This window comes from Desmodus rotundus, chromosome 6 (assembly GCF_022682495.2).
Source record: "Desmodus rotundus isolate HL8 chromosome 6, HLdesRot8A.1, whole genome shotgun sequence".
Taxonomy (NCBI): domain Eukaryota; kingdom Metazoa; phylum Chordata; class Mammalia; order Chiroptera; family Phyllostomidae; genus Desmodus; species Desmodus rotundus.
In genome coordinates, this window is record NC_071392.1 from 115995883 (window position 1) to 116007090 (window position 11208).

General features: G+C 57.4%; 1 protein-coding gene across 2 annotated transcripts; it reads right to left on the reverse strand.

The window, feature by feature from the left end:
- Positions 1-2664: 2664 nt before the first annotated feature.
- TMEM74B (transmembrane protein 74B) lies at positions 2665-9549 on the reverse strand. Of its 2 annotated transcripts, none has more exons than XM_053927298.2 (2): positions 9175-9549; positions 2665-5274 (listed from the first exon to the last, which is right to left on the reverse strand). In XM_053927298.2, exon 2 carries the CDS (start codon positions 5231-5233, stop codon positions 4535-4537), a length of 699 nt encoding a protein of 232 aa, XP_053783273.1. In that variant the 5' UTR covers positions 5234-5274; positions 9175-9549; the 3' UTR covers positions 2665-4534. The 2 variants fall into 2 exon arrangements, with proteins under 2 accessions (XP_053783273.1, XP_053783274.1); XM_053927299.1 differs by lacking the exon at positions 9175-9549 and adding an exon at positions 8934-9116.
- Between the last annotated feature and the right edge of the window lie 1659 nt (positions 9550-11208).

Below are 11208 nucleotides of genomic sequence, written 5' to 3' on the forward strand. Positions count from 1 at the left end.
AGAAATGCCAGGCCTCCTAGGAGGAGGAAGGCGATGGTCCTGCCACCCTCTGCACCACCCAGCTCTCCTAGGCCCTCCCATCTGCTCATGGACAGCCTGACCCAGGAAGAAGAGTGGTGTGGGGAAAAGGTGTTCGGGCCCAAGATAAAAAGACACAGCATGTCCAGGGGTGCTATGGTGCTACTGCCTGTAGCCAGGCTCTGGCCATTGGGGTGCTGGGTTTTCTCAAAGGAGAGGAATGGAAGCTTGGGGAGCCTCTTGAGTAAATCCTACATGATGCCACTACACTCTACCCCTGAAGATTCCCAACGCCTGACCAGTAAATGCTAACATACTTCTGACAAGGAGTTCCGTGCCACTCCAACCCAGGCAAGATCTTCTTCCCCTAGCTGAAATTTCCCTCCTCGGGGACACCAAGGGGAGTCCACTCTGCCAGAGAAACCAACAAGCTCAGCTGGAGGGCATCTCCTTGACTTTGTCAGTAACACTGACACCCCACTTTCCTCCCAGACAGAACCCATAGACAGAAATCCACCTCCTGTGGCTGCTTCATAAGGCCTCGCTTCCTCCCCGTCCTCATGCCCCTCCAGAGCTCTCCAGACACGGGATAACATGCTCTTAACTTTGAAAACCCTGTGCTTGTGTTTCCGCATTCCCTCCGTCCCCAGAGAAGGCAGAGTGGGAAGGACCAGAGAGGTGGAACGATTCCCAAAGGCTCACAGGGAAGGGGTGTCCTGAAGGACCTCACTCACCTAGTTCCCAGCCCAGAACCACACAGAGTTCCAGGTGGAAAATGCTCCCTGGACATCTGTCCCCTTCTACCCAAGTGAGGGAGCAGGAAAGATACAGATACCAGCTCGGCATGGAGAGGGGAAACTGCCGTTATGAGGTTAGCATCCTGCATTACCTGTGGCTTCTGCAGAAAGAAAACGTTATCAACGACCCAGAGGTTGCCCTGCCTTGGAGCTGCTTCAGGAGCATGTGTCCTTGGCTTCGGGGCCAGGTCGGAGGGCCGTGGGTGTGCACAGGCTGCCTGCCTGTGAGTGTGTATGCATGCACAGGGGGTGCTCTTGCATGTGTGCATGTGTGTGTGTAGGTGTGTACATACAAGGAAGAGGACGTTTTAAAGGGAATCTCAGAGAAGGTAATGCTTTTTCCCAAGGAAGGGAGCGATGGTGGTGGAGTCTCAGGCGGCAGGTATTCTCAGCTGGGAGAGCACAGGCTGCCTCTGATGTGATGATGGAGCCTGGGGTGCTGAGGTCCAGGCCTGGGCTCTCAAGGGCCGAGAGAGAGGGAGAATCAGGCTGGTGTATCTCACAGGCTCCTACACCCAGCAAATGGCTCCCAAGACCAGTTGGAACCTGGCTATGTCTCGACAAGGCTGGGGGTGGAGGTCCTTCTGCCATCGGGGAGACCCTTCCACCTCTCCCACATGAAGGGGCACCAAGGTCCTGAAGGAGGAAGGTAAGGACACTAGTGTGGCTAGTGTGGAATGAGCCAAGAGGCAAGGGGTGGGAAATAAGGTCAGTGAGACCCAGGGGCCATATTGCTTAGGGTTTTACAGGCCACTGTGAGGGGTGGACCCAGGCATGGGGGGACTTGAAATTCACACAATTTAGGGGGGCATCCACTTTTTAAAAATCAAAATTACAAGTAAAAACTTGACGCAAGGCCTTGGAAGGAGCCTAGGCAGATGAAGGGCCTACACAGGAAATGCCCCTTCGGCCAGGGCAAGAACTTTTGCTTCTGCCTGGAGGGAAGGGGAGCCCTCAGAGGGCACTGAGCAGAAGAGTGACCTGCCCCAGCTAACCTTTTAACAGGACTGGTCGGGCTGCAGAGTGGAGCATGAACTGGGGGCAGAGGGCGGGCAGTGGTCAGATTTCAAAGACAGAGCCGAGATCTGCTGACGGGGAGGATGCCAGGGGTGAGAGAAGAAAGGCGGACAGTTCACCTGAGGCTTTAGGCCTGATCCAGGTATGTGCAACTGAGGAGGGGAAGGGGAGCTCTTGTGACTGACCTCATTCCATGCAGATCTCTGCCTTACCTGTCACACCACAGCCCTGAGCCCGAGCTTCCACTCCTCTCACGCCACAACGAAGCCGATATACCCAGATAGGTGGAGTAACTTGCCTAATGTCACACAGCAGGTAAACAGCGCAGCCTGGATTCAAACCCGGGTTCTCCCAACTCCCAAATGGATATCTGCTCTAATATACTAGGAAAAGCAAGATTGGGGGACCCTAGTAGCATGTCTGGTGGAAAAGGCAGTTCCTGGAGGTGAAGCACATTCCAGAGACCACAGGATCCTGTGGGACCACCCCACCACTACCCCCATAAAAGACTTGCAAAGAAAATTCTCGGCACCCTACGCCACTCTCTTCCCTGACTCCTTCCTCACCCTGTTTCGCATCCACTGACTGGGATTTCAGCTGCAATCTTGGGGAAATGCTTTCGGCAACTCCCAAGTTTTCTTAATTCACTGACAAGGTAATGACTGCCTCGATCCACCGTACCCATTTTTTAAAGGAGTTTCTGCATTGGGATGCAGAGTAGGCTTCTCTGATTTAGAGAAAACCCGGACTTGATCTCCTGACTTAGCCCCTAAGACAATTCACTGCAATTAAACTACAGGAATTGGTGGTCCCAGATGCATCCACCCAACAGATTTAGTTTCCAAATGAGTTCCCCCACCATCACAGTAATCCAGCTGGCTTGGATGGATATTTTTATTATCATTATGAATTTGAAGGGCCTCAGCTCATCATTTGGGATGTTCGATTCTGCTGTAGCTTACCTAGAACGGCTCACGCCACCCTCTACACCTGCTCCTCATTCGGAGCCGTGAGAAATTGACACCGCAGTGGAAGCCCTGCCTTGTGACTCTTTCACCATCTTGAAGCTTTGTTCTTTTCAAACCACATCGCTTTGACCTCAGGAACAGCACCTGGCAGGCCAAGTCGAACAGCCCTTGTCCCCTCCAGCCCTCCCCCAGCCCCGTGCTTCTGGCAAAACCTGTCAGCAGGAGCAGATATTTGATCTGTCGGAGAAGCTGCGGTGTTACACTGCCCAGATGTTTCACTCACCAGACGGAAGGCTTAGGTTACAGCTTAGATCAGGGCTGTTCCAGCCTACAGACCCCATGCCCACCCGCCACCTCCAGCCCCAACAGACAAGACCCATGGGCCACGTGGCCAACGGAGGTGGAGTGATAGGGCCTGCATGGAGTCGGGGGCTCAGTGAAATGACCCCTTTAGGGTCTAGAAGGCATGTACTCTCAACGCCTTCTAGGGGCCATTCAGACTGGACGATGCCTCCCCCAGTGCTCAGACCCCTGTATCTCCTTGCCCCCTAAAACCATTTTCATTCCCTGCCAGTAGTTTGAAAAGAGTCTGGATGGAGCCTGGAAACTCCCCAACAGAAACAGAACTCACTGCGATCAATGTGGCTGGAGTTTCCAGGCCCCCCAAATGTGCCTGATTCTCCCCAAACATCCTGGAACTGCACTTTGCTGCAAAGAATGGGGGGGAGGGGGACATTACAAATTCAGAACTAAAAAAAATATTCTTTCTGCCGTCAGAAGGAAGTCAGGCACGAGAGACACACTCTGGAGGAGGGGTGGGGGGGGGGCAGGCCCACATCCCATCCATAGAAGCAGGACGCGGCCCTCACCCTCTCTTGTATAAAAGACCCCTCTTGTTCCAGGGGTTGCTAAAAACCGTGCACCTGACTCGGTGAAATGTGTGCTAAGATCTAGTCACTGCAGGAAACTTCATCCCAAGACCAAAACCAGGCTGTAGTGAATTTTGGATTTAACCCGGCATCACCGGGAGACTTAGGGAACTCCAGCAGGAGTGCCAGCTGCTGGCTGTCTGACAGTGGGGCCACTGAGGCCAGGCCAGAATGTGGCACGGAGAATGGTGAGCTCCTGCCGAACACCCTTCTCCCTTTGAAGGAGTGGCCACAGGCAGATACTGGGCACCCATTCCTAGGGCAGCCCTGGAGGGCCCAAGGGATCGTCCAGTCCAACCCTCACTTTTAGTCAGGGGGACTGGCCTGGAGAGGGGACGGTCACCCCAGTGCCGACTTCTCCCCTCGTTGTGAAGCTTCTTCCTACCTTAGATGGTCAGGGCTCAAAGGGATCCCTCCAAAGTCCCCTAACACCCACCGTTTGCTGATGAGGACTACAGAGACCCCGGAATTCCCCAAGGCATGAAGAAGAGGATGGGCAGCCTTTCCAACCGCTCTCAGTGCTCAGAATCACCAAGAAACCTCATCCTCCAAGGGCAGCAGTTCCCAATCTTCTGTATTTTTAGCAGCAGAAGCCACCCTCCAAACAAAACCTCTTGCAAAACCTGAAGCTACAAAACAGATCAGGGGCGGCCCTGCGTGGTGGAGCCTGAACCGGGCCCCCGACTCCCCTTCCAGCACCTAAGACACTTTCCCCAGGGCCCCGTGTGGAGCTCAGTCTAAAACCCAAGGCCTCGAGGGGCTGGCAGCCCTGGAGCTGAAGCAGCTAGATCAGGCGGGCTCTTATTTAAGACCCCTGCAGGGTGTGGCTGGTCTCTGAGACCTGGACAACTTCGTTCTCCACCAGGCCCTGGCCCCCGTCCCCATTGAGCTGTCTCATGCGCAGATTAATGGAGCCATATGTCTTCCTGGAGCCCCTGCCGGGGACGAAGGTGGGCCGGCGGTAGAGCTCGCCCTTGCACAGGGAGATCATCAACAGCACCGACAAGAGCATGCCGCCCACTGTGAGCAGCCCCAGGCCGGCGATGATGCACTTGTCCAGGTGGGACCCCAGGCGGGCGTAGTACATCTCCAGTCGCTCCATCTCCCGCGCTGTCACGGAGTCCGGGTTGATGCGGGCCTCACGGGGGATGGCATATGCCGTCACCACCAGGAGGATCCCACTCACCAGGAAAACCAGAGCAGAGACAAAGCCATAATCCACCGGGCGGCTCACGGGCTCCAGCCCCGGCCCCTCTTCTGAATGCAGGGACAGGTCATCCCGCTGGGATCGGGGCCTCGAGGGGATACCTGTGGGGGGGCTGGGGGAGCTGCCCAGTCTGATGTCCCCGGGGTTCTGGAAGTGGGTCTCATGCTCCTCCAAGGAGAAGCAGGCGTTCTCCACACCCTCCCTGGGTGGGGCCCCGAGGCCTAGAGGAGCTGGTCTCCTGGGGGTCTGCGGACCGTTGCTCAGTGTCTTCAGTTCCAGCCCAGGGGGGGATGCCATTGGGAAGGAGGGCCCCAGCTCATCCCTTGGCCCCTTGGCAGCTGGAAGAGAAAACAGAAAGTCAGTCGAATGTAGCGAACCTCTCCCAAGGCCCTGCTGGTGTTGGACAGCACGCTGGGCCCCCAGGGGTGTGCAGAGGAGTCAGGCGCTGCTCCCACCTGGGGGAGCCCGCCAAGCGGAGGGGGAGGTGGGGAAGAGCACAAAGACGGCAGTGAGAGCCACTCTGTGCTAGGGTCCTGCTCCACCGCTGGCGGGCATGTGGCTTTGGGCCACTCACATATCCTCTCTGGGCCTCAGTTTCCCCATCTACTAAATGACATTACTGCCACCACTCCCTATGTAACGGGCTGATGTCGAGAGTGAGATGAACTGCATAAAGCACTCATAACAGTAAGTGCTCAGGAAGTACCAGCGATGAGTTATTATGATGATGGAGGGAGCTTACATACAGTAGGTATCGGGTTCAAATCCCAGCTTCACCCCTTGAGCTTGGGCACTCGATTTTCTTATCTGTTAAGTGGGAATCAGCCAAATGCCTCCCTCATTGGGATGATGTGAGGATTTCATAAAACGATGCATGGAAGGCCCAGCCGGTTCAATTAATGCACACTCTTGTGATGCAGTGAGGAAGGCCGGGAGCGGGGAGGGTTCAGGATGGTGGAGGTGGTGTGGAAACGAAGAGGAGACAGACTGGGAAGGTTCTGGGACATGGTGGCATTTGAACCAGACCTGAGACCGTGAGTGGGAACCGAGCAGTAAGTGGATGCGGGCATTCTGGACAGGGGGACCAGGTACCTCAGAGGTCACCTGGGGCCAACTCTCAAAGGACTTGACAGCCAGGCCAAGGAGCCAGGGAGGTGAGTGTTGGGGCAGGGAGTGCTGGCTGCTGCCTAATCTCAGAACGCTCTCTCTGGCTGCTGTGCAGAGGCCAGGGGCCCGGGGAGGAATCTGATGTGGTCAGGGCGACATACACAGAGACATAGGGGAAGGAGTGTATTTGAGAGCCAGACCGAGGTCAACGTCCAATGGCTTCATGTAAGTAGAAGACCGGGGATGCGGGGGACAGGTTCGGGAGGAGGTGAACCTGGATGAGGACTACAGAAGGGGAGATGGGGTGGGAGGGGGAAAGGGGGCGCTCTGCGCAAAGAGGAGATGGCCCACCCAGGACCTGAACACGCATCCACACAGACAGGCAGGCAGGCAGCGCAAGTGCATTCCTGCCAAAGGACACCCATTCACAGCCCGCGGGCCACCTTTGGCTCACAGAAGTCTGTTTGTTTCTGGACTGTTCATTTGTTTTTGGTGACACACACACACACACATAAAGCAAAATATTTTACACTTCAAGCTTTGCATTCCTGGCTTCTCTTACAAAATGGAGGCACCTCGACACCCAGGCCCCCTTCCCTACAACAACACTCAGCTGGACCTGACGATGGAGTCCTGCCACGGGCAGGTCCAGCGCTGTCCCCCACAGGCCCCACCTCAGCCCTTCCCTCCCTGGCATGTCAAGCTCCCAGCCCCACAGCAGAACTCCTCTGTTCCCCGTGTACACCGACGTCCCGGGAGCACACACACCCAGGGCCCCAGGCACACAGATCCAAGCCCCACTCCGTACAGAGAACCCCCAGATGCAGAGGGGCTCACACGCTCTGGTGTGTCTACACACACACACGATTCTAGATATTTCTCTACACTCTCACACCTGAGGTTATTTTCCAGTACGTCGTGGTTCCGTGCAGTGTGTGTGTGTGAGACGGAGAGAGAACATGCGTAGGTTAATGAAGTGAAAAATGAATGAAATGAATGAATGAAATTCCAAGAGCCTCAGTGCAGGAAGGCACGTATTTTGATCTTTCTGATCTTCGTGCCGACACGGACTTGCACTGGGCACCTCCCCTTAGTACCCACCGGGTCTTTCATCTGAGTACAAAGCCCGTTTCCACTTCCATTTCTGTCACCACATCACTCTTTCCCGCGTTCCAATTTAATAAATGTTTACTGAGCACCTACACTCCCTGTTGCACCCTACAGCGGGCACTTCCTCGGGGGTGTCTCCGATAACCCTCGCCAGCCAGAGAGCAGGAATTACTATCTCCATTCGACAAAACGTGGCCAGGGTCCCCTGGTGTGCATGTGGGTACAGGAAAGTGAACGCCGGTTCCCTAAGGACTGTTACCACCTACCAGCCTGCAAACCCACCCACTCCTGCACCAGGGGCCTCCCTCCAGCCCTTCCTCCAGCCCTTGCTCCAGACTCGCTACCTTATCCCACTGTTTAAAGCCACTGTGAGCAGCTTGAGGGCAGGCAGATGTGTGAATTCCATCCGGGTCCCCAGCCCCCTGCACTGGGCTTCGATCACAGGCAGCCCCCAGGAGTGGCTTGGCCACTTGCCTGGCAGACAAGCACTCCCACGCAAAGGGTGAGGGAGGCTGACCCAAGGCCAGGCCCTGCCCAGACTGCTCCCACTCCCAGTAAATCGAAGGGAGAGCTATGTTGTTTGACTTTTCTACTCTCAAAAGCATCTTCCTGCCCAGCCACTAACAGGGACTGGCAGTGACAGCTCCTGCCCATGGGTGTCCAGATGCACCCACCCCATCCCACCCCTGGGTTTGCAGCACTCTCCAGAGAACTCCACTCCTGGAGTGGCCCGGGAACCCCCTGCCCACACGCGGAGCCTCAGTCTTCCGAAGGAAACCAGGGCACCCAAATTCTGACAGCGGGGCTCTTTCACCAGCAGGAACCCAAAACTTTTTCCTTAGGACGCCAGAGTAAGGGAGAGGTCAGAGAGAAAGGAGACACCCTCTCATCCAGGGTGGCCGTGTCTCATACCCAGGTTCAGAGATGGCCACAGCTACACAGGCATGCCCAGTCACTTTCCCAAAACATAAGGAGAAACAGTGACAAAGACGCTGGAGTCCACAGCTCACACCCCTCGACTGTACCTATGACACCCCAATTTCACCTGCACTTCAACAGGACCTGAAAGGCACACCTAGTTCTACATTGCCTCCCCCCGCCGGGGGCCGTTTCCACACGCAGCATCCACAGACAGAGGAAGCCACGCAGCGTGACCCGCAGATTAGCGGGCCACACTGGTACCCACACCCATAAGGGACAGAGTTGGTTACACACACACACACACACACACACAGGGTTAACTGCCCCCCAGGACTGCTAAGATCTAAGCCAGACCAACCAAGACCCACCCGGGCCCAGCACCTCACCCACCAGCGCGCACTAACACGCGGAAAGACAGGCGCACGGCGGGCGTGGATGAAGCTTCACAAAACCCCACCGGCCGATATACGCACGAGTTGTACACAAAGCCTTGGGGCGCGCACACACGCACACGCAGGTCCACGCTGTTATACCCAAAGTTCCGCGCAGGAAGCGCCGACACCCGGCCGCCCGCCGCACCCGCGCGCCACCTTCCCCGCCGCTCACACCCCCCGGTTCTGCCCTTGACCACAAACGCGGCCGGGCCGGGTCAGGCTGGACAGGGCCGGGCGACGCCGGTAGCAGGGTGGTCAGGCGGCCCTGAGAGGCCAAGCTCCACGAGCACCGGCGTGCGCCCGGGTCCCCTCGCCGCATGTCCTTCGGCCGGGCCGCGAGGTCAGACTAGCTCTCCGTGGTAGCCCCTCCCCGCCTCGGGCCTCCGCCTCCCGCCACCCCCGAAGTCCCCTCTCCTCGTGGGTACCTGTGCCAGGCCTCCCTCCCGGCCTCCCCACGCGGGAAGCTCCGCGCCGGGAGGCGGGTGGACGAGGGCGAGGGCGCGTCCTCGCCGGCGCCCACCCGCTTCCCTGCAGCCGGCGCCCGCCAGCCGGTGTCTCCGCTGCGGCGCAGCCCGGGAGGGCGCGGGCCCGGCCGTCACCGCCTCTCCTTCCCCGGCTCCCGCCCCTTCCCGGCCCCGCGCGGAGCCGCTGCCGAGGCGCACGTACCTGCTCGTGCCGCGCGGGGCTCGGCGGCGTCGGCCGGGGCCGCCTGGGGGCTGCGGGGAGGAAGGACGAGGGAAGGGGCGGGAGCCGGGGATCGCCGAGCGCCGCGGATCGAGCTCCGCCCGCAGCCGGCGAGGGCGCCCGGAGAGTTAGCGTGGGGAGGGACTGGGAGGCGGGTAACAGACGGGGGTAAGGCTGGGGGGCCATAGCTCCATCCTTCTCCTGCTCTCTTAGGGCTGATCTGCGGGTTAGGGAAACTGAAGCTTCGTGCGCCAGTCGGCCGGGCCCCAGGGCGAGGCGTTGGGGGGTGTGCGCTGAAGAAGCCCCCTCCCCCGCTGCCTGCCCGTCTCCGCCGCCCGAGAGTCCGGACTGCGCCGAGCTCTGACGCTGCCTCCCGCCCCAGCTCTCCCCGCTGTCGCCCGACACGCTGGGCCCCCAGGTAGGTCCCAGGTCCTTAGGTCCGGACGGTCCACACGGACTCTTGAGGTTCCGTGACTCAAGGGCGCCACCTGAAGGCTGAACGAAAGCCTTTGACGAACGCCCCCTATATACCAGCCCCACCCCCACCTTTCCCTTGCTCTTCTTTCTCGGTGGGACAGGGAGTACGCAGCCCGAGAGAGGTGCTCTCCTGGTCCCCTGGAGCCCAGCGCGGTGGGTGCGGGTGAACGGGCGGTGAGTGGGAGTGACTTTCAGTCTGCCGCTTTCCTTCAGGGCCCGGATCAAGGTGGATCAAGTAAGGTGCCCAGAGCACAAGAGGTAAAGAGACACTCCCCTTTTGGGGCCCTGGCCAAGTCCAAACAGAAGTTTGGTCTGAAGGTCCTGGGTTCCTGGGAAGACTTGGTGGCCACTGGTGTGGCCTCAGGCAAGTCCTCTCGCTTCTGTGAGCCTCAGTGTTCACCCCTGCTGATGGGGTCGTGAAAAATGCAGGCTCCTAGGGCTTTGAGAGGAGGTCAGCCATCTGGAAGGAGACGCAGAGGAGGGGCGCTGTCCTGGCATCTCAAGCCACCTTATTGGACCTGCCCTGCTCCAAAGGCCTGGGCAGTCCTCAACCACCAGGACAGCGGAGGTCACTCTGAAGCCACGTGTCTGGCCCTTCGAGGAGGCGAAACGCAGGCAGGACCTCCAGGGTTGGGATGGCTTCAGTCTCTTCTTGCCTTCCAGAGGCCTGGGCTGTTGTTAGGGACTGAGAAGGTGCCCCTAGCTGTGGCACCAGACTCCGGAGCGAGTCCCAGCTCTACCACTCACAGCTGTGTGGCCTTGTGCAAAAGGCTCCCCTCTCAGAGCTCAGTCTCCTTACCTATGAAGTGGACTTGGTCAGGGTTACGGGATTAGATGAGATCCTCCCAACGAAGCACTGGCAGTTCCCCCGCCCCGCCGCCCCAGTCATGCACAGTCCGGCCTTCCTTTTGCCTGGGACACTCCTCTTCCTGATATCCCCAGAGCTCACTCTCTTCCTTCCTTCAGCTCCTCACTCAGAGACACCTTCCCAGACCATCCTTTTAAAAATAACAGCCCCCAGCCCCCTTTACTCCTTAACTCTGAATTTTCCTCCATAGCATGGATTAACTCCTGACATTAGCTTATCTTTGTTTATCGTTACTCCTACTAAAAATAATTGCAGCAAGGCAGAGGCTTTACCTGTTTCCCTCTCTGCTGTATCCCTGGAGACTAGAAAAGGAGCCAATACGTAGGTGGCCCTCGATAACTATTTACTGAATGGAGAAAATAAGCAAATATTTACTGAGCACCCATTTTTTCCCCTTTAAATCAGAGTCACCCATAGGCTGTGGTACATAGCAAACACTTTTCCCCCCTACAGCATAAACCTAAAGAATAAATAAGAATTGTAGGTCCAGAGTCTCTTGTTAGAAATGACGCGATGCATATACTGCAATTTACAGAACGCTCCAGTAGGTCTGGGGTAGCATCCCGGAATGAATGGAGATGCACACTAAGTGGGCTAGATAAAGGATATAAGTAGCCTCTTATCAGTTCAGAAGAGGTATTGCCACGAAATGAGTGGGGAGGAAGAACTTC

Excerpts from the sequence above, each read along its gene's own strand:
- TMEM74B (XM_053927298.2), bottom strand. The coding sequence starts at position 5,233 with ATGGCATCCCCCCCTGGGCTGGAACTGAAGACACTGAGCAACGGTCCG.